The sequence below is a fragment of the Pteropus alecto genome, unplaced genomic scaffold (genome assembly GCF_000325575.1).
Source record: "Pteropus alecto unplaced genomic scaffold, ASM32557v1 scaffold106, whole genome shotgun sequence".
Lineage (NCBI taxonomy): Eukaryota > Metazoa > Chordata > Mammalia > Chiroptera > Pteropodidae > Pteropus > Pteropus alecto.
In genome coordinates this window covers 13,426,634-13,450,862 of record NW_006442103.1, presented here as the reverse complement: position 1 = coordinate 13,450,862, position 24,229 = coordinate 13,426,634, and the positions used below count along the sequence as shown (strand labels likewise).

General features: G+C 34.7%; 1 protein-coding gene across 1 annotated transcript in view; it reads left to right on the top strand.

The window, feature by feature from the left end:
- TRIM33 (tripartite motif containing 33) overlaps positions 1-24,229 on the top strand; it is a 91,189-nt gene that overhangs the window by 40,078 nt on the left and 26,882 nt on the right. The window contains exons 3-7 of the mRNA XM_025052298.1: positions 1,303-1,421; positions 1,842-1,986; positions 2,144-2,276; positions 21,690-21,806; positions 23,395-23,509. Of these exons, the coding sequence (XP_024908066.1) occupies positions 1,303-1,421; positions 1,842-1,986; positions 2,144-2,276; positions 21,690-21,806; positions 23,395-23,509 (629 nt within the window). The remainder of the gene's footprint in view (positions 1-1,302; positions 1,422-1,841; positions 1,987-2,143; positions 2,277-21,689; positions 21,807-23,394; positions 23,510-24,229) is intronic.

Sequence of the window (24,229 nt, the reverse complement as noted above, 5' to 3'; positions counted from 1 at the left end):
CTTCACTATGCTGTTTCTTCCTTCAATTTGAAACCTTGATTTTATGCATTTCCTTTGAGCAATATCTTTGTGTGCATTTTGTTATAAAAACAGTATTTTGTTTTCAAATATATAATTATTAATTTGAGTTTGTTTTAACAATATATTGTGTCTCCTAGGAGACTGATATTCCTACTTTTAGAATGACATTTAAGTTTTCATTTTCCATTAGAATTTCTATATAAGGTTCTGTAGTTTGTGCCCTCACAGCTGTTGAGGACTCTGTTAACATCCTAGTCTCTGTGTGGTACTTCCTATGGTTGTACATGGTATAAAAGATAAAAATTACAATCTAGTCTTGAACCCTTTCTTGAAAGCAAGGATTGTATCATTTACGTTATCATCAATTTTATGGCTGACACATAGTAATCAGTTTGTTGTGTTGATTGTGGTGCTATTTTTTAGTTCTTAACTTCCATATGTTACTTCAGCAGGTTTATCTGTTTTTATAGATGCTAGAACACTAGCAGGTTAAAGCACAGATGATCTTTCTTCCCACACTAGCGTGAATTAGGGTAATTGCGAACCAAGTCAGAATTTAAAGACGATAGAGTGCGTATTTCTATTGCTGCTATAATAAAATTGCCATGAATTTGGTTCCTTATTACAATACATTTTATGCTCTTACTGTTCTGGAAGCTAAAGTTTGAATTCAGTTTTACTGAGATTGAGTCAGTGTTTGCAGTCTGTCAGCAAGTCTGGCTCTTTCTGGCGGCTCTGAGGAGAGAATCTTTTTCCTTGTTTTTTTAGCTCATAGTGGCCACCTGTATTTCTTGGCCTGTGGCTCTATCTCCAAAGCTTTCATTATTAGTTGCTTTTTCCTGTTTTGTAATCTAATCTTCCCTATGCCTCCCTTTTACAAGATCACTTGTGATGACAGAGCCCATCAAATAATATAGGGCAGCATTCCCATCTGAGGTGCCTTAATTTAATCACATCTGCAAAGTCCCCTTTGCTGTATAAAATAACACTGACAGGTTTTCCAAAGAGTAGAACCTGGATATCTTTTGGGACCATTTTTCAGTCAACCACATACTGTAATAAAGAAGCACCTTAAATTTCTTTTGCATGTTTATTTCTTCCTAAATAGGTTATCCTTTTCTCCCAATGGAATAACCCAGTGGATTATTTTACTCAGCTCTTAATACTCATTTCTTTGGTCTTATCTGTGACATATTGAATGAGTAGTTTCTATATGGACATCATGCACAATTTTCTTATTTTTTTCCTGAATACTTCTTAATGTTGTCTTTTGTGTTGTAGTTGGTGTAATACGGTGCCCAGTATGCCGCCAAGAATGCAGACAGATAGACCTTGTGGATAATTATTTTGTGAAAGATACATCTGAAGCTCCTAGCAGTTCTGATGAGAAATCAGAACAGGTATGCTTCTTAATTTTTCTTTATATTCCTATCTTGATATCGAAATGTAAATTATAAGAAAAACATGTTTAGATTGTTACATAAATTAGGGTAGTTCTGCTATAATTCCATCTTTCAAATTGAGAATAAAAGATATCTTTATTCTACACCCTCAACCTAACTGAGATGAAAAAAATCATTACTTAAAAATTCAAATTTTGTGTAGATTTTGTGTTCTGAGACTTATATTTTGACCCACCTGAATGTTTGATGTGGAAGGAAAAGGATTTCATTGGAAGACAAATGGATAACAAAATAATTTTATTCTAGGTATAATGAATTAATATAATTTGAGAGCAAATTAGAAAGTTTTCATCTTTTTATTTTGTGGATCTACATTTTGTAAATTTAATGTAGATTAGTATTTATTTCCTCTTTTAGGTATGTACTAGTTGTGAAGACAATGCAAGTGCAGTTGGCTTTTGTGTAGAATGTGGAGAGTGGCTATGTAAGACATGTATTGAAGCACATCAAAGAGTAAAATTCACTAAAGATCACTTGATCAGGAAGAAAGAAGATGTCTCAGGTAAGATAGAAGCAGTTTTAATGATTACTATTAATCTCCCTCTTTTGCCCCTGTAGCATTTCTGCGTATTCTTTATAAGCTTTGGATACCAATATCAATAAGAATGTTAGACAAACTTTTTGTTTAGTTTAAAAATATATGTTTTATTTTACTACAGAGTCTGTTGGAGCATCTGGTCAGCGCCCTGTTTTCTGCCCTGTACACAAACAAGAACAGTTGAAACTTTTCTGTGAAACATGTGATAGACTGACATGTAGAGACTGTCAGCTATTGGAACACAAAGAACATAGGTACAGAAGTCATAATTGCTTATCAAGAAATATTATAAAAAGTTCTTATAAAATTATTCTTCCTAAAGCAGATATTTATTCCATAATTTTGTTAGCATCTTAATTCTTAGTTTTGTATATTTTATTTCTTAAAGCAAGATGTTTTTGATAAATTATTTAATAGCTTCCACATTCATATTTAATAGTCTTATGAATATTGGTTAAAAATGTATCATGACATGGGTTTGGGTTTGCAAGAATGGAGATGTATTTCTTTGTTTGCTCTGCCTTTGGTTCAAATACACTTTTTTTCAAGTGTACTGTGGTATTTAGGCTATGGGCTGTCTAAAGAGGTAGTATTCGCATGGATGTGGCTAGCTGTTACCATTTTAACATTAAAGCATAAGTATACTGATTTCATTAGATAAATAATTTGCAGAAAAACTAGTGCTTTATAAACATCTAAGTAAGTTATTAATTATTTAATACATAGCTTAGTATTTCAACCCTGTTTTACCCTCAGAATTCAATAGTATTCACTATTAGTATTCACCAGTCTGTTACATCTAAAACTGTTGTGGAAATGTACTGTGATTTCTAGTCAGTTGTATAACAGAATCCTCTAGTAAATTTCTCAGTTTCTGTGGTATCTATTTATTACAATTAAAAAGATAATTTTGCCTACACGTACACCATTTTCTGAAGTGTTTTTCTTAAAACAGTTCTGCCAAATCGATGGAAATAAGTTTTATGAATCTCCTGCCAAAAAAGGGTAGATTAAGTTGAATTAACTACACTTAAATGTGTTCCTTAACTGTCAGATGTCTTAGAGCTTTTAAGTGTTAGATTTCATTGGAATTCATTTAGGATTCTCTTAAAGAAGGGGATACATTAATTCTAATCTCTAACAATTATTGCATCCACAGTTTATGCCGGGCACTTTTCTGACTGTTGTCATGTTTGTTTAATTCACATTAACTATCCACGCCATGCTGGTACTGGTATTGTGACTGTTTTATAGGAGAGAGAGTCTACTCACAGAAAGCATTAGTAATTTGTACAAGGTCTCACAGTAAGTGGTAGAGCCAGGATTTGAACACAGCAGTCAGATTCCACATTTGAACACAGGCAGTCAGATTCTGTTAGCTAATATGCTCATTTTCTCCCAGTGTGGTAAATCGAATACAGAATCCAGTATATGGAATCTCTCAGACTTGACCACATAAAGGTAGTGCTCTTCATTCTTTTTCAAGGCAGCTCTCACTGTTCTACAAAACATTTGTTTGGAAATGCTACTTAAAGTTTTTCTGTTTTTAAAATTTGTTCCAGAATGTTTTATCTTAACTGCAAGTTGGCTAGTGTTTTGAGTTACTAATCTTGTGGTTGCCTTCACCTTGGGGCCCGATCTTAACATTGATTGTCTTGTAATAATCTCAGCAAGACATTAGATTACCTCTCTCAAAGCTGCAGTCAGATCTTTGAAACATCTTAGATTTCTTACGGCTTTTTAAATTGATATGAGAAGCAAAAATAATAGGAAGATGGCATCCTTTTTCTCTTGAAAGAATAGCTTGAACCACCCCTCCCTTAAACTTTAACTATGATTCTTCCCTTTCCTTCACCATTTTCCTTTATCACTTATATCCAAGTCCTAATTATTTCTTGAGTCTTTTCTCCCTTTTCTTTAGTTTACACTTTATGTTTTTTCTGGATATAGACTACTGTGGAACCCATGTCATTAGACCTAAAAGCATAGGTACCTGTTTCTACAACACATTTGTAACTGGTCTCCCTGCTTTGAGGTTTTCCTTGTTAAATTCATTCTGTCCTCATTGCTGCCAGGATTTTTTTGCCGAAGTCTGGTCCCCCGCCTCCATTTAAATATCCTACAGTGGTCTCCCATAGTCACAGTTTAAAGTGTTCAATATAGCATACATTTTTAAGTCTTGCCAGAGCCTTTCTCATCATCATCTGAAGTTAGGAAACAGTCTACAAGACCACCCTCACTTTTGAAACCAACTACAGTGTTCAATAAAAACCCAAACACGAGAACAGCAGCATGCAATTCAGCTCATTGATATGATTCACTATTACCTTCTGGAGTCAGAGTGCTAGCCTTCCAAACAGAGTGCTGTCCCTTCTCCTCGGAACTGCCATCCATAAACCAAGCAACTCTTTGTTGATTAATATAGAGTTGTTCATAGGGCACCATCGGCTTGATCACAGGACTCAGCAGCCCCTCGGGTGGTTCCACAGTCATACTTAGGGGAAAAGAGGCTAGCCACCTGCTCATAAATATCATAAATACCTCTTTGCATCCTCTTGGTTGCATGTTCTCGCACAAACCACTTCTATTTATACGGAGCTCTTCTTGGTACTGCCTTCCTTATTAGACTGTTCTTTCATCACCCAAGACATTATGGGTATTTCAGATTTTGAGGTTATTTTATGTTCTTCAGTCAGAGAGTCGATCTCAATGTTATGCCTAATGGCAAGCCAGTAACTTTCTTTTTAAATGGCATGTATTTTACCACAGCATCCAGAAATGTTCTGGTCATTTCTGAGTGCCATTTACAGGCTTTTGCCAAAAACTTCAGTCTGCGTAATCCATATTGCTGACACTTCCAAAGTCATGTCTTATTGTGGATCATAGGGGCCCAGAAAGCATCAAGAAAGAGACTACTTTTTGCAATTATACATGGCCTGCCTTTCTTCAGGCCCCCATTCAAACAAGCCTTCGTTTGGGTCATTATATTGATTTAGGTACTAGTAATGTTACCAGACGAGGAATATGCGTCGTTCCGAATTCAAATATACTAACCAAAAGTCGGGCTTCTTATTTTGTTCTAGAGGTAGGTGGAAAAAGCAGTTTATTTTTCGTCACCTATGGAATATCAAGGGTGGTTCCTGCCTCAGTTATTCCTAAGAATTTCATCAATTTGGGCAGGTTCTTGGACCTTTGCTGGATTTATCAGCAGCCTCTGTTGGTCACACAATCACCTTCCTTCGTCTTTAGTTTCTGATATTATATCATCAATATAGTGTATTATACTCAGGATCTGCATCAAGTCTAAATCCCTTCTAATCAAATTATACTAGTAAGCTGGTGAATTGAAATAACCCTATGGCAATATAGTAAATGTAAGTTGGGATCTTTCCATGTGAAGGAATATTGTTCTTGCCCTTTTCTGAGGTCAAGACAGAGAAAAACTCTTTCAGGATCGATCACTGAATACCAGTCTCCTTTAGCCTCTTGTATATATTTTTTGTACTGTTGAAACCACATCGGACGGTTGATGCAATGGTGGCACCACTTTATTCAAGCTTTAATAGTCTACTGTCAGTCTTGATTAGCTATCTGTTTTTTCCACAGGCTTCACAGGGTTATTGTATAGAGAATTCATTGGTACCAGCACTCCAGCTTCTGGTTGTTATTAAGTGGTAATCTTTTTTTGTCCGTCAGATATCCTTCCATACTTCTCAGACTAACAGCTCCTATGGGTTCTGATAGTTCTAGTAGTTCTCATTTAGCATGTCTAATCAAGACTGGCCTTAAAGTGAACACTTACATGCATTCTGTTTTATAATATCAGTCAGACATATCCATCCCAATAATATAGTCATGTAAAGGAAATATAATCATTTCACATAAAGTCTGTTCAGATATTTCATTTTTCATCCAAACTTTCACCTTAATCCTATTGACCATTGTTTTTCCTCCCAATTCAGCCTAGTACCCATTTGGACTTCAACTGTTTTAGAATCAAAGCGCATTGGGCTTCCAGGTCAAGGAGTCCCAGAAAAGTTCCTTATCTGTCCCTTGGCTGTTTTACTCACACTAGGGCATATTGCCTTGGTTCTCCAGCTGGAGGTTGAGCCAGAAGATTCTGGCCCCTCTCCATTATTCTTTAATTTGCTTAATCCATAGGACAGTCACTCCAGGCAATTTGAGGTCAGATTTCTCATTGACATCTTTGCCTGTCAGCTTTTTAAATTTCTTGAATATAGGAGAGTTGTTTAGGGCCCTTTGATATTGGGGAGCCACAGTGACTCCCATTGGTCTACCCAGTCTTCAGTAGTGCTGCATTAAGATATTGTTTCAACCCCATCAGTGTCTCTTCTATTCATCCCATTTTTAATAGCCACCTTAAGATTTCCATCCTGTTCAGATAAATCCATTGACTCCCTGTTTGGTCTTTTCCTTTTTTCTCATGAACCACTCTTATTTTCTTAGCATTTGTAAGGCCTATAAAGGGAAGCTGAGATAATAAATCTGATAAGGCTTCTCAAATTGTTCTTAAAGGGTCTCCCTTTATCACAGTATTTACTGTGACCTAAGAGGCCTATTAGGGGAATATCTCGATCTTTATAATGCCAATCCAGCACATCTTGCATAAGAAGCACATCAGCTCCTCCTTCTGGGGAGTTCCACTTGGCATTTATCAGAGGACAGTCATCTATCTTAGGGTAAAAAGACTTTACAGGGGCTTTTCTCCAATCCACCAAGCCAGCTGCTGAGGGAATGAGCTGTATGTGTGGATTATGTATAACTATCTGTGGTTATTCAGGAATGAGTTTAGGATCCTTTATCAACTCAAACATTGCTCTTCTATAGTATTTATACATAGTATTATAGTAGTATATATAATATTTATATAGTAAACCTAGATACTGCCTATAAGTAATCACTCACAATATTTTAGTAAAGGTTTTTCTTCAGGAAGCAGACAATTCAACCCACAAAATGAGACATATCCTTCACATTGTACTCTCTGGTTTCATTAGTTTCTTGGTTTTGTTGTTCCTCAACCTGGACTACCTTCTTGTGACCATAGGTCAGAGAGGTGCTGTTTTCTACACATAATTTTTCCCTTTGAAGTGGTCCTGTGGCTAGTGGCTATAGCTCAGAGTGGCTGAAATCTGAGGTTTGCCCAGTGTCAGGATCTGTCTCAACACACTGTTCATTTTAGCTACTATAGATAACAATAAACTAATTATACAATCGTATAATTAATTTGTTTCTTACTAGTTTGCATTTCCTTATTTATTCAGTTAGTCAACTCCTAGGGAGTAAGTTGGGTCTACCATTTCTATACTCCATTGGTAGCTTTTACTTTGAGTAACTGCAGCTGCAGTTACATACCGTGAGTGCTGACGTAGTCAGGCAGGAATCAAAGGTCCAGAAACCCCCATCTCTGCATTCTTCCTCTTCCCAAACCACGTGTTTCAGTGAATCGAGGTCATTCTAATGAATCCCACTTCTGACGTCAACTGTGAAGTTAGGGAGCAATCCAGAAGTTCTCCCTCGCTTCTGACATTAACTGCAGAATTACGGGGTCCCCACAACCACATTTCTGACACCAGTTGCAAGTTCAGGATTTCCCAAGACTACCCTCAGATTTGATAATTTGCTAAAATCGTTAGATAATTTGCTAGAGCTCACTGAAAGCTGTTAGGCTGACGGTTACATTTATTACAGTGAAAGGATACAGATTATAATCATCCAAAGGAAATATGCCTGGAGCAGAGTCTAGAAGAGTCCTGAATGTAGAGTTTCTAGTTGTCTTATCTCAGTGGAATTTGGGACATAGTTAACTTCTTCCAGTAATGCTGTGTGACAGTGTGCATGAAGTATTGGCAGCCTGGAAGGCTTACCTGAGCTTTGGTGTACAAAATATTTTTGGAGCTTTGTCATGTAGATATGATTCATTGTCCATGTCACTGACCTGTTTTTGGCTCCAGAGGTTGAGCTAATACCCTGTGATCCAAAGCCCCTACTATAAATCATATTGTTAGCGTGTGACCCAAGGGCCCAGGTAAACAAAGATACTTTTATCAGGCAGTACATTTCAAGGGCTTAGAGGTGCCCTCCTGGTAGCTGAGGGCAAAGGCTAGACCTTTCTTTGGGCAAGGTTAAATTCTTTACTACATAATCTGTTATCTCCTACTTGTACTTTTACAGTAGGAAGCCCTCTGTTTTAAATTTCTCTGCCTTTCCAAATGTTATTTCTTAATTTATAGAACACCTTCCTTATCTGTCAGAAAACTATTTAGCCTTAAAACCAGTTCACTTCTGTGCATCTGATACTGTTCATCTTTCCCACTCCTTTTCCTTATGTAGACTTAAGGCTTGATAGGTCTAGTTCAAGGGGCTTAATTTCTCGTGGGCTTATTGATCAGGTGAGATTTCTTACCTTTTCTTGAGTCAGTTGCATATCACAATATGCAATTGTGATATATTCTTAGAAACTTGTCTGTTTAGTAGAGATTTTCAAAACACATTTGCTTAGAATTAAACAGGATTAAGTTGGTTATATCTTTTTCGTGTTTATAATGTAGTATAACTGAATTTATTTCTTTATTAGCTTGGCCATACATTTGCATCATTTATTGGTCACTTTATTGATTCAGTTCTTGAAGTCATGTATTCTATTTTTTTTTAAATGTATTCTTTTTTATCTTTGTTCTTTCCTTAGTTTGACTTTGTTGTACTTAGATTTTATGTTGACTCTTTATCAGAAAGATGTGTATTTTCCTCTAATTAAAATTTAGCCTCATTCCATAATCATTTTTGAATTATACAGTCTATAATTGTATTTTTGGGTCCCCCACCTTTTAAAAAGATAATTACTTCATGGTGTAGTGATAAAGATGATGAACTGTGTCTGTCTGTCTGTCTTTTAAATGGAGAAAATGTACCAACTTTATGAGGGTTTAATGAGAATTGTACCTGTGAAGGGCTTAGCACAGTAAGTGCTCAGTAACAGTTTACCTATTATTACCAACATTGAAACCTACACATTTATTTTTTCTTTTTAAAAACACTTTATTGAGGTCTTTGGTTTTCTTTATGGTTTTGTAAGTTCTCAAAAAGGAAAGCGGCTACAGAACTTTATGAAATTTTGTACCTTGAAATATTACATGGTTTCCAGTTAAACCTTGAGGTTACCCCCTCCTCCCTCTAATAGTTCTGTTCCAAGTAAAAGGATAAAAAAAAAAAAGTATAGATTTGGAAAGACTAAAAATGAGAGAAGAGACCTGAAAGCAGGGAAATGGATCTGATAATTGACTTAGTTGAATTGAATGAACCACACACAACCCAAGGGCATGCAAAGGAGATTTCAAGGAAGCCACCTCATGTATTTCTTAGAAACCTACTATGGCTCAGGATCTAAAGCTAATAGGTATGACAACAATCTGCTTATTCTTTGAATAAATAGATTCAAAGGCTCTGGTCTTAGGAATATTAGGTTTAAATGGAGGGTGGAGATGAGGGATTTGGCTGAAATCGGGGATTAAGTAATATGTCCATACACCGAACTGTGGGAACTTCACTTTCCCCGACTTCTTTCCACATAGTGACACTTTTCCATTTCACTCTCCCTCTCTGTCCCCTTTCTGGAATTAGAGGCCTTTTCACTCTGGAGAAAGTGGATGATCAGAAAGGACCTCTAAATATTGACATTTGGGGTTCATTTCTAATTAGAAAGATTGCCTTACAGCAGTGCCCACGAGTTCCTAAGTTGTTCTGTCACACACGTGATTCTAAGCAGTTTTTAAATATATTTAAATATGAATGAACAGAGGGATCATCTGACATTTGTGGAGAGCCACTATCATATGCCATATGCCATACATCGTGGGCTATGTTGAGAATTCTCAACTCTTCTCTCTCTCGTCTGGTGTCAGATATAGAGACTGGAAAAGCTAAGTCTTCCCTTTCTCAGCATTTCTTGAGTTAGGGTAGCCCTGGTCCACATTTTATGCCCATACAATTTAAGGAGAATTCTGCTTTGTGCGTAATTTTCAGAAAGCTTTGCCTTCCTGATAAATGAGACAAATGTTACGGTGTCTGCCTTTTTCTGCCTTTTTCTTTTCTTGTATTTGGATGTGATACCTGGAACTGTGATGCCATTATATGACCATGAGGTAAAGGCAAGATCATTTCAGAGATTCTAACTTGAATGTTGAACTGTTAAACACCATCAGCTGCCCATATGTGGTTTTGTTATATGAGCCACTGTTAGTCACTACAGCCATGCATGTTTCTCAGTGACATAGCGAGCCACACAAAAGACACAAAGGTACACTGAAAGAAAAGACATGAAGATAGTATAGGAACAAAAAGAAATATAAAATCAGACAAATTTATGTCATCCTGAAAGATATGACAAGCTATTATTAGTTACAAAATAAGGACAGAATCTCTGAAAAAGAAGTAATTTACATAAGAAAACAACTGAGAAGTATGATAGCTGAAGTAAAATATTAATAGATTTAGTAGTTAAATTCTAGTCTCCTAGAAAATAGAGCATAAAGAGAAAATTAAAAGATAAAATTACAAGAGATCCAACAGCCAACCAGTATGAATTACAGAAAAAGAAATGATCAAATAAGTAATACAAAAAATTCTCTTAAGAACCTAGTTTCCATCTGAAATGACTCATTTAAGGCCCACTACACTGATTATAAAAAAAAAAAACCCGTATGAAGGTATATATCATCATAGAATGACAGTACACTATGGATTAAAATGAAAGATAAAGTTTCCAAAGAATAGAAATAGTTGACCTGCAATATGAAATGGGAATTTAAATAGGATTTTTAAAAATAGCAATACCGGAGATAGAAGATGCTGGAACAGTGACTTCAAAAGTTGGGGAGTGGTGGTAGGGAAACATTTTCAGCCTAGAATTTTATAGCTGAACTATTAGTCAGTGTGAGAATAAGATGTAGACATTTTTCAGTATCAAGGATTCAGAAACTTTCTCTCATGCACCTTTTCCTGGAGAGCTGTTAGAGAATGTGATCCACAAAAATGATAGTAAACCGAGAAAGTGAATGAGAATGTCCAGAACAACAGCTGTGCAGTAGCTGGTTTGGACTGAAGCATGAAGACTGAAGACTCCATGAAGGATGTCTCCAAGAAAAATGGAGCCATTTGTATTAAATTTATCAGATGATTTGAGAAATAATACAAGTTTTTTACATATCTGATGGAGCATGAGAAGCATTAGGGATTGGTACATTAAGCAAATGAGAAAAAAGGGCATTCATTCCTCAAAAAAAGTCCTATGAGAAAAAGTATTCTTATTATACTCTTTGGCTCATCATTGGACAATATTTTCAAAGTCGTTTGTTAAATTCAACCAATAGTTGCATGCCTACTGAGTACCAGACATGGTATATATTTCAGTGAACAGAGCAAAGTCATTGTCCCCAAGGACATACATATTTTCAAATTAAATATTACCAGATGATGATTGTTATGGAGAAAAATCAAGCTGGGAAATTGGGACAGGGCATGTGAGCATGTTGGTGGTTAGGTTTTTATTTTAAGTAGGGTGGTTTCAAAAGGCTTAAGATGGGATTTGAGTAGAGGTTGAAGAAAGGAGAGGAGCAAGCCCTGCTTAAATTTGGTGGCAAGAGTGGTACGTGTTTCAGGTAGAGAGAAAGCAAGTATAAAGGGCCAATGATAATAGCATTCTTGACATCTTTGAGGAACTGTATAATGAACAACAGGAGAATTGGTGTCAGATAAGGTTAGAGGGGCAGAAGGGCCAAATTATTTAGTGCTTTGTAAGACATTGAAAGAATGTTGGCTTTTAAACTAAAGATTTTGAGAAGTGGAATAATTTGGCTGATCATTGTTTTAAAAGGATTACACTGGCTATGGTGAGGAGAGATTTAAGGGGGCAAGGACAGAATTAGGCTGTTTTCAATAATTTAAGCAAGAAATAGTGGTGGCTTAGACTGGAGTGCTAACATAGGAGATAATAATATGTCAAATTTCTGTATATTTTGAATTTGGATTCAGTGCTTGAAATTGTGATATATAGATTTGCTGTTATATGAATTGTATGAGTTAGGTATCAATAACGCCAAGATTTTGGGCTTTCTGGTTACTAAGAGTATCTGGAAGGGTAAGATTGAATTTACTGAGGTGGGAAAGACTGGGAAGATGTGGTTTGTTAGGTGTGTTTAGGGAATTGGTAGTTAAGTTTTGGCCATACTGAATTTGAGATCTTAGAGTAATGTAAACACTATTTTATGATAAAATTAGATTGGGCATGGTAGGAGAAGTAGGGAGGATTATAGTGTGTTTACTTGTAACTGTCTAAAATTGATAAAGCTGTGTAGACCTGTGATTTTAGAAGGCATCCCGTAATCCTCCAGTCACTGTCATGACAGACAGAGAGGGTCCTCGCACTTCACGCCTTCTCAGAGCTCCTTAGTTCCATTAGCTCTGTCAGCATGGGCAGCATGGACGCTACACAGTTAGGGTGAGTTTGCTTCTGAAATGAGGGTCATGAGTAAATCTGCGCTTACTAAGACCACATTCTTACTGTCTTGTGGGACTCCAGTCACATGTATGGTACACTCTTTGATTTTGTCACACTGGTCCCTGAGATTTTGTTCATTTTCTTTCAGCCTATTCTCTGTTCTTCAGACTTTTCATTATGTTCATTTTCACTAATTCTTTCTTCAATTATCTCCCATTTGCTGCTAAGCCCATCCAGTGAGTTACTTCATTTAAATTATTATGCTTTTCTAGAATTTTCATTTTTCCATTTCTCTGCTGATTTCGTATCAGTTCACTCACTAAGAACCTGTTTTTATTTAAGTTTTGAATAAATATGTAATAGTCCATTTAAAGTGTTAGTTGAGTAAAACACTGGACCATCTTGGTGTCGGTTTCTGTTAAGTATGTTTTTCTTTGAGTCATACTTTCCTGTTTCTTGAATGTCTAGAGAGTTTTTATTGAGATTTGGACATTATGGATGATGCATTATAGAAACTCTGAATTCTTTTATCTTCCTTTGCAGACCGTTGATTGTTCTAGCAGGCAGTTAAATTACTGGCTGATTACCTTGATCTTGTGTAAGCGTGGTTGTACACTTTGAGAGGGATGACCTGTGGAAAGCCCAAGATATTTCTCAAGCCTCTAACTTGATTGGACTCAACTTCTAAACTCTTTATTTGTTGAAAGATTTTATGAAGGCTTGGTTTTAGGCTTTATTAGGACAGGTAGAACTTATTCCTAGTTCTTTCCTTCAGGATACGGCCTTTCTGGTTTCTCAGGTAGGAGTCTGGGTCCCTGCTGGCTCAGCTGTTTGACCTCTAGTTTTTCTCTTCCATTGTCAACTTCATAGCAGCTGCTCTCTTTAAGTCTTATACAATCTCCTCTTGGGCATGTACAGCCCAGGGATTGGCTATGGACTTGTGAGGAATTCACTTGTTCTGTATCTTCCCTTCCTTCTTTACCCCTCACTCTTCAGCCTTACCTGCACAGCCCCCTCTATTCCAGTGCCTTGCTCCATGGACTCCAGCTACTCAGTAGTTTCTCACCCTGATTTCTGCCTCCTCAGCTCAAAGAGACTCTTGTACTCTGCTTAGTCTCCAGCTCTCCATGCCAGTTATCATGAAATTGTCTGCAGACAGAGAAGCAAGGTGATGGTGGTACTCTCCAAAGGACTGTAGAATTTCTCTGCCTGTAGTCCAGTGACTGAATACAGTTGCCTCATATTTTTCTGTCTCGTTTTATAGTTTTTGGTGTCAGGGTTAGTCTGGTACCTGTTATTCTGTCATGGCTGAAAGTCGCCTTTGTTTCAGCTTAATATTTTTTTTTTATCTCCAATTGCAATTTTTTGTATATAGTTAGAAAAGGGTATTTGTAGATTGTTTTTGAACATCGATGCATTTTAAGAGAGAGTGCTTAACACCTAATATCAGACATTTTTATTAAAGAGTATGAGTTTATAATGATGTTCACTTGAACTAAGTAAAATTTCCTAAAGAAATAGCTTTTCTTGGAGTTAGACTTTTAAATTAAAAAATGGATGGATGGATGGATGGATGGATGGATGGATGGATGGATGGATGGATGGATGAATGGATGGGTGGATATCCAGATAGATGTATATTAAAACTACCTAGAGAGCTTTAAAAAATATTGATGCCTTAGTCCTACTTCACACTGGTTAATAAGGATATTAAATTACATCGTGGGTATCAAGATTTTTTTTTTACAGTATTTTAAGAATACTGGTAAAACATCCCAGATGGTTTTTGTTATTCAGTGAAGGTTGAGAACCACTACTTTAGAAGAACCTTTGCCAAACGGATTTTTTAGGTTTTCTTTCTGTAAATTTTTCTGAAGTTAAAATAGGCTTGCAGATAAGATCCAAATAGCTGGTAGAAATGACGTGTAAATTTAAATCTACCATCAGTCCTCTCAGGAAGCTAGATTTAGAACTGTAGCGACAAATCAAGATTTCCTATCCGAGCAAATAGTTTTCATGAGGTACATTTATCATCACAGAAAAAGCTTGTTTAATGATCTTCATTCAGTATGCATTCAGCTCTTTTGTTCAGTAGATATTTGCCCACCAAGTACGAGGTACCATACAGGTAATGACTATACCATAATAAAAATACCATAAGAAACTATACCATAATAAAAAAAGCTTGGAGTCTTATAGTTTATATGAGACTTGAGATTGAACATATGGTTCAATAGTAGTTCATTTCAGTGATATCTCCAAAATGGAGTTAATTCATTTTGGTTTTGCTGGAGAAAAAAGCCTTGTTTATTTTAATATCATAGTTTGTGGGTTTGTCAGTCTATCTGAGGAGCTCATAGGCTCATTGAGTCAGTCACCTAGCAGAATCATTGCTATGGCTAGAAAGAGAAGAATTGGATATGGCCAAGAGTTAGCTTGAAGGAGGGGAATATCAGGAGAGGAGATTTGAGAAAGAAACATACCATTCAACATGATCACTTATCCATTTGGCAAAGGGACATAACAGGTTGAAATGTATGTTAGTAAAAATGTTAATTGGTAAAATTATTACAAAAGTAAATACCCTGTTGGTTGGTCATTTTCCTTTGCAGCAATGGAAACCTGCCTCTGATCATCTGTGGTTCATCTCTGATCTCTGCATGGCTGGTTCCCGTCTTTGAGATCTTAGCATAAATGTCATCACTCTTAAGAACCTTTTTCTCTGTACCCAGTCTAGAATTTTTAGCTATTCTTGTCTTCTCTATCACATCACTCTTTTTAAACTTTTGTTTTCTCATTAATTGGAATGTGAGGAATAGAAGAGGAGCCTGTTTTTCTTATTTACTGTGGTGTCCATACCCTTTAATACTTCCTGGCATCAGTAACGACTGCACACTTTTAAAAAGGTTTAAATCACAAGATATACGTAGGGAGAAGTACCTAAAAATGCAATATAAAGAATAACTAAAATATCTTTAAAAATCTGGATTTTTTTTGTTTTTGTTTTTGTTTTTACCTACTTGGTAAATGGAAAAATGAAAAAAAAAATTGCTGGAACACTAAATGATATCATGATCCAAGAAAGTTTGGCAACCTCTTGGCTATAGTTTACTCATTCTATTATTGATAGTAATTTGTGTTGTTTGGGCTAGTATAAAAGATAAGAATATTTCTTTAGGTCTCCTGGGATACATGCATGTGTTTCTTTAGGATATGTATTTTAGATAGGAATTTTTTGGTTATATTTATTTTTTAACTATAGATTCAGATTCTTTGTGGTACAGGTTTTATATTTCTTGAATCAGTTTTGCAAAGTTATATTTTTAAATAAATGACCATTTTATCTAAATTTTTCAATTTATTGATATTAGATGTCAATATCTTTTTAAAGTCTTCAGATCTGTAGTGATTGTGACCTCTTTTTAGTCCCTGATATTAGTTATTTATACCTTCTCTGTTTTTCTTGATCAGTCTTTTCACAGATTTGTCAATCTTAGTCTTTTCAAAGAACCAAGTTTTGGCTTGATGTCCACTAAGTTGTATATTTTCTCTGCTTTATTTTCTTTCTTTATTTTAATTCTTTCTGTTTACTTTCTTTGGACTTATTTTACTTTTTTCTACCTTCTTGAGATGAATGCTTACTGAATTTCATCCCTTTTTTCCTAATAAATGGTAATTTCCTATTAAGTATTCCCTTAGCCCTATCTCATATTTCGATACAAGGTATTTTAATAGTTCAATTCAAAATATTTTTTAGTTTCCATCGTTTCTTTTTTGAACAGTGGATAGGTGAAAGACTGCAGTTGGCCCTTAAACAGCATGACAGTTAAAGATGATGAACTGCCATGTAGTTGAAAATCTGTGTGTAACTTTTGACTTCTCCAAAACTTAACCATAGCAATCTCTCTGATTCTACTGGGGATTGGTTCCAGGACACCCTACAGATACCATATTTGAAGATGCTGAAGTGCGTTAGCTACAGTGGTGTAGAACAATGCATGCAGTCAGCCTTTCACACCCACAAAGTCCCAATCAATTACCACAAATGCTGTTTTCAGTCTCTAGTTAGTTGAGTTCACAGATGCAAAACCCAGGGTTACAAGGGCCAACTATATATTTATTGAAAAAAAAAATCCGCATATAAGTGGATCCCCACAGTTCAAAGCCGCGTTGTTCAAGAGTCAGCTATAGTTTTTTTTTTTTTTTAACTTTCAAACACATGGAAAATATCTTTTTTCTTAATGGAGTTTTAATCTAACTAATTGCATTGTGGTTAGAGAAGGTGGCTTGTATAAGTTCAGTCCCTTGACTGAATACTTTATTAATAAGTTTCAGTGAATTTTGTTTTAGTTTGTCCAAAATATCTTTATTTCGCTCTTGTATTTGAAAGATATTTTTGCTGTGTATAGCGTTTTATGTGTAGACTGCTGTTATTTTTCGTTAGCACATTGGCTTTGTAAGCACATTTCCTTTTTGCTCTTAAGAGGTCAGCAAACTTTCTACATGTAATTCTTTTGCAGGTAACCTATCTTTGTTTTCTGACTGCTTTTTAAGATTCCTCCTTTGGTTCGATTTTCTCAATCTTTGGATTGTGTGTTTTAATCAGTAATCTTTCCAGATAATATAGCTGTTCCCTTCTTGTTTCTTCTGAAACTCCAATTAGATGTGTGTTAGATCCCCTCACACTGTTCTCCATGTCTCTTAACTTATGTGTTTTTCTCATTTTTTTTAAGTCCAAAACGCAAAACAGAGGCATTTTCTTCTGAACAATCTCAGTTCAAGTTATTCTCTTTAACCATGTGAAGCTTCCATTAAAACCCATCCGTTGCATTTAAAAACTTAAATCTGCCAGTTTACCTTTTCCCTTTAAAACACTTTTTGTTTTGAGATATGAAATTATAGGTTCACAGGGTGTTGCCAAAAAAAGTTAAAGGTCCTTTGTATTCTTTACCTACTTTTCGCCTGCATATTTACTCGGATTCATCCTTTAAATATAATAAGCATAGATATTTTTCCTCTATTAATGGATCTTTTCTTCCTTTTTGTTTTTCTGTTGGTTTTTGTTCAAAGTGCCATATTTCCTTAGATATGGCTATTTTAACCTATGAACTCATTTTCCTTGAAAAATTATCTATGCAGATTTTTTTTTTTTTTTTTTGGTCTAGAATTATGATGCTTTCTCAATAAAGGATTAAATTTCCTTTTGTCAGTGCATGGAAGCACTGCCTGGTTGGGACCATTGAATTTCCAGAATGGAGTTGGTTTGGATTACCAGATGATGGGCACTGTGTCTAAAACTCCACATGCGGGGTTCTCTGAGGCTGCTGCTTCTGAGGGTCCTTCCTGCCTCTAGCCCACAGCTTTGCTTTAACTTCCCTGTAGTCCTTTAGGGGTGGTGGAGGGCACAGCCATGCATCAAGGTCCAGGTCTTTTAGGTCTCTGTCTTCTGGCAGCATAGGTATATATTTGTGAAACTCTTATCATAATGAATAATAGCGAACATACTTATCCCCTAAATTTCACCATCAAACTGGAAAGATATTTTTGCTAGACAACAAATTCTATGCTGACAGTTTTCTTTTAATACTCTAAAGGTGTTGCTCCACTATCTTTATTACTCTGTACATGAGGTATCTTTTTCCCTCTAGCCACTTTTAAGATTTTTTTCTTTATTACTGACTTTAAGCAGTTTGGAAACAACATAGTTTAATGTAATTTTTAAAATCTTGTGCTTGGAGGATGTTAAGCTTCCTCGATCTGTAGGTTTATGGTTTTTATCAAATTTGGAAAATTTTACTCCATTATTACAGTTTCTTCCAATTTTTTTTTCTCTTCTGTCTCCGCATTCGGAGATGCCAACTATACACCTATTAGTGTTATTATAGTTGCCTCAGAATTTACTGTTCTATTCTTATTCCCTCCCTTTTTTTTTCTGTTTGATTTTAGATGGGATTAACAGCAGATTATAGCTACAGAAGAAAAGATAAGTGAATTTGAAGACAGCAATAGAAAGTAACAGCCTGTTCTACTAATGAAGTCTTATGTAACTGAAATATCAGCTGATGTCACTGTGTGCCCCCTTTAAAGTTAGCTTTTGTTCTCTATTCTATTTATGCAAGAATCCTAATATCTTCCCTAAGCTTTCTCAAAATTTCCACCCTTTTAGCTTCTCATCATGGTTGCTCAGAGTTCCTACTCTTCTTCAACTCTTCCTGAACTCTTGCTGCTATTAACATCACCCCTGCATATAGAGCCTTAAATGAGGAACCACAGCCTCATTTAAAAATGTTCTCAAAACACTCTTATGAAGTCTTTATGTGCATAGGAGGCTTTGTGTCTTTGTTGCAGGATTGAGGTTTTATATTCTAACAAGGCAAATTATTTAAAAATATTACTAAAAATAGCAATCGTAACTAGCATTAAGCCCCCTACTTTGTTTTTATTAAGCAAAGTACTGTGTTTATTAAGTGCTTTGTGTGTTTTGACCTATTTAATTCTTGGAATAGTCCTGTGAGATAAATATGATTATTTCAGATTTATCTGCCAAACTGAGACACTGAGAGGGTTTTCCAGATTACTCAGCTATTACTGTGAAGACAGTAATACCTACATCATTAAGTTTGTCTAAAGATTAAATGAGAGCGTCCACATAACATGTGTTCAGTGCCTGAAAATATAGTAAGTTCTCAAAACAGGCTAGCTTTCGCTAGCTATAGATTGATAAATGTTTAAATAAAATAAGATGTTTGGGATTTTTTTCAAAGTAATCGAGAATAGAGTGGGTAGGTGTTTCGACAAAATCAACTATAAATGGATACTTTTTGAAAGTGGATGATAGGTTCAGTGGAATTGAGCTTCTACTTTAATGTATGTTATGTAACTTTTTAAATGGAATAACAATTTTAAAAGAAACTGAGTCAGAATTACTACTTTACCAACTTTTTTAAATGTTATTTTTAGATATTCACTTTGGGTACAAACTAAGATGATATATTTCTCTAGAAGTACCAGAGTAAAATCTTATCAGTTGTTATACACACTGACAGTTATTAAGCATGATATTTGGCAAGCAGAGTAGCAGCCCTGTGCAGCTTAGGACTTAATATAATAAGACTCTAAATGTGCATTCAGAAGTCATAGTATGACATTATTAGCTAAGTGATCACAGCCTTTTTAAAAAAAAAATCCTTTTATTATTCATCTCATATTCTTAGAGAACCATATTTTCAAAAACATCTTAGCAAACTGCAATTAAATAATATATTTCTCAATAAGAAAAAAATATAAGCATGCGGATTAATTTTGTTCAAAACCAGATAACCAATGGTATATTTATTATACTGAGTTTCTATAATTCTAGCCAAAAGCACAGAAAGTCTTACTTTTAACCTGTCCTAACTAAATCATGGGCCAATATAATTTTTACTTAGACATTTTGGAATACTGAAAATAGCTCATTATGACAGAAGCCTACATTAAGAATCCCTACTTCATATGCAAGATTAAAATCTAAGAAATTGCTTTCATGTATTTACATATTAACCTCAATTATGCTTGCCCCACTTATTAGTTATTCTTCCCATTTCTGAAGTATTTCAACTATAATTTTGATTAGTTAAAAAAGAAAATGCAGTGTTTGTTCTCTTAGCTAAGAAAATCAGAAGTAGTTTGTAGGCAAAACTACTTCCATGTTGTTTTTTCGGTGACCTTTTTTTTTGAATCTGCCTTAGCTAGACATTCAATTTCTAGGTCATACCATGGACCTTACTTTAACTGAAGCCATCTAAACTCCTAAATAACCAAAGGTGCTGATGTCTTTGACAAAGTTCATTGTTCAAACTTGTTTGTTGAGCTGTACCAACTAGTACTGTACCCTGATAATCTTGTCTGAGCCACTCTTAGAGTTCTAGCTGGTCTGCCCCTTCTCTCTTCAGATAATTTTTTTTTTTGTCTGATCATTGTCCTAGAATGCATGTCTGATTATTACACCTTGGTGAGAATTCTTCAAGAGTTTCCCATTACTGAGAAAAGAAAATCCAACAATTAGCATGGTATACCCGGCCCTTCACAGTCTAGTTCTGGATTTTATTAGTTATTGTCTCATATTTTGACCTTTGCATGGCTTTCTTTGGCTGTATTAAAGTATTTGTAGTTCCCCAAATATGCTTCTACATTTAGCATAGGATAGTACTGTTCTGACTTCTCTGTCAAGCTTTCCTTGGTATTGAGACAGACTTAATTTAATTTAAACACTGTGTTCTCGTTGCAGACTGTATATGCCTCCATTGTAGCTCTGTCAGTGTCATATCATTTCATATTTCTGCCTATTTATTATGAGAATATGAACAATAATGGATTTTTTTACTCTTGTATTCCTAACATATAGAAGAAACTAAAACATTTGACTTAATGAGCAATTTACACAAAGGATATAAAACCAGCAAAGAAAATTATTCTACCTTCCTAGTAACCAAAAAATTAGTCTTTACTATCAAGTCTTAATTTTTTTCACTATTATAATATTAGAAAATCTTAACATATACTATTCATGTTGACAAAGTTACAATAAAACTGGTGTCGATGATATTTTTAATTGATATAACTTGGAAAATTTTGATAGTATGTAGCATCTAAAACTGAAAAATTATTTTAAGCAATGATTGTAAAAAGAAAGAATAAAGTCAGATGCAAAATTGCATGTACTTTATGATTACACTTGCATCTAAAATGCATAATAAAAAGACTATGGAACTATATATTATAGTGGTAACAGTGATTTTATGATGTTGGAAATTAGGGTGGTTTTCTCACCTTTGAAAGTATTTTCTATAATGTCATATTTTATGATTTAAAATGTATACAACTTATGCCAGCGTTTGGATTTTTAAAAAGTAATCCTGAATCAAAATGCTAATGTAAGAGCACTTGAACAATTTTTTGAGTAATTTTTTTTTGTCTTACAATGGTTTCTCAGGGACAGGTCAGATGGGAAGGTGTTGGTAGTTAAAAACTGCTGTTGGTATGTGTGGCCAGCATGGAATGTTGATCATTTAAGTAAGATTTTAAAATTTACTCATGTAGCAGTTCTTCATTTCCAAAATCTTAATCATAGATTTCCTGTTTTAAATGTAGTTTTTGTTTTGGTTTTAAGGTATCAGTTTTTGGAAGAAGCTTTTCAAAACCAGAAAGGTGCAATTGAGAATCTACTGGCTAAGCTACTTGAGAAGAAGAATTATGTTCATTTTGCAGCTACTCAGGTGCAGAATAGGTAAGTATGTTGCCTTAAAACCATAGTTTTATTTTAAGGATTTAAACACATTGGGTCCAGTTTACTTTTGTTTTTTAATATTAAACATATATAGAAAACATTATTTTTTTGGAGGAGTAAATGGTATAAGTTTGAGTTTGGATTATAATATCAGTTAATTAAGTCGTTTAATTGAGCAAAATTTTGAATACATCTTTAACTATTTAATAATTAATAAGAGTTGATTCACATGGCAGTGTCATATTTTTGTATATGTGTGTCGTACATATTTTGTATATGTGGTCCTGAATCTGTAGAGAAGTAGAACGAAAAGTTTATGGTTTATAAGATTGCAAAAGGTTGGGGAGATTGATGATTTCATCTTCAAAAAGCTGTAAAAAAAGCATTAACATCTCCAACGATACTTCCCCTTTTAGACACATTCTTTGATGACCTGTCTCCATTTTTTAATGTGCATTCATTTTTTTCTTTCTTCACAAATGAACATGCTTAAATCCAATGAGAGTCTGACCGTGGCTGTTTTCTGCTTTCAGCAAGCTTAATGATTTCAGTCTTCGGGAAAATCATTTTAAGTTTGAGTCCCATGTTTTTTATCACTGATAACCAGCACTCTCATTTTCTTAAAATGTTTTCCACTCACTTTAATAAGAAAAGGACAGAATTGAATAAAATTTTCAAATAAGTGCCCAAACAAACACTGATACACAAAGGAGGGAAAATTATTATTATGACCGAGTGTATTAAATTTACTCAAATTTGAATTTGGCAAAGGAAAGTCAGTTTAGGGGTTGAAAGTGTGGGTTATAGTTTGTACAGAAGTAAAGTGTATAAAAGTCGAAGCCTTCTTTTTATGGTTGATTAACATTTTACTTATTTATATTGGTGGGATTTCCCCCTTTCTGTTTTGTTAATAGTAGCAAGATACCAGCTGTTTTATTTTTGCAGCCAAAACTTACATAACCACAATGGGAACTTAACTTATTTCTGAAACATCTAACAGCTATTTTAAAAAATGGATTGAAAGTGTTTCATGCCCTCAACTGTATGTAATAGGAAACCATTTTGAGAAGAACGCATGAAAGGGGGGATATATCAGAACCAACATTTGAAGTGGATAAGTTATAAGTGAAAATAAATGCTTCTAAGCTTAATTCCTACTTTTCAAAAGATAATTGTTGATTACAACATTGTTTTTTTGCACTTTGTTCTTGAAAAGCATTAAGATTAAGTAGAACCAGTATGCCAGATTTGGTAGTAACCAGCAATCCCCAATGTCAGATGTTTATATATCACATGTCATAGGAACTAAAGGAGATTGCTATCTAGATTAATAAACTGGCCTTTATGAACTTAATTTAAAATGGCTAAATATTTAATCCATTCTTTTGTCTATATACATACATTGTTTGTACCGAAGAATAGTGGCTCAAAAGGCCAGTATCCATATTCTTTACATAACCAAACTAGTTGTACATTTTGACAAAAATTTACTTACTCAGTTAAGTGTCCAGTTGGATGAATTTCTGTAACAGTTGATTCAGAGATGTAGGTTAAGTTGATAACCTAATGATGCATTTCTCTTATTCAGGATAAAAGAAGTAAATGAGACTAACAAACGAGTAGAACAGGAAATTAAAGTGGCCATTTTCACCCTTATCAATGAAATTAATAAGAAAGGAAAATCTCTCTTACAGCAGCTAGAGGTATGGTTCAAAGCCCAGATCGAACAAAAATTGCTTCTCTTGCTCCTTAGCTATTTTTAATGTTTATTAAAAGCTCTTTTAGATTGGCGGTGTGTGGGGGTATGGAAGTAAACTAAAGAAAAATTTTTTTTCATGTTCTATTAGTAAATACTTTTTTTTTGAGTTAGTTACTTTGCACCGCCATTTAATACCACTGATTTTAGCTGTGCAAATTAGGAGATAGTGTTGTCCTCTTACCAATGAAAGAATCATTACTAGAATGTGATGTAATGAAGACAAAGCTGACCCAAGACCTTGCCCCACCATAGGTCCGCGTTAACTTTTACATATTTGTGAGTGTATATTGGGAGTCTGCTTGAGTCATTTTGTGGTTCATTTTATTTTTAAAATATTCTATAGTTTTGCTAAAAACGCTGCTTATTTTGAAATTTATAAACTTTAAACTTGCTGATATTTTTGTTGTATTAGGTCTTTGTTTTGCATATTTTGAGATAATATGTAACTGTAAATTTCTAGATGAGAATCCAGTCAATTTGTGAAATCCAAATTAAGTTTTAATCAGACTCATCTCTACTGACCACAGTTGATTGGCTCTCAAAATTTTGTGCTCTTAAATTGGCTCAGATGATACAGGGTTGTTGTATTTTCTGTACCATTGAATAGTAACAATTTAAACTATGTGAGTATTTGATTAATTTCATTACTATTAACCTCAAGTTT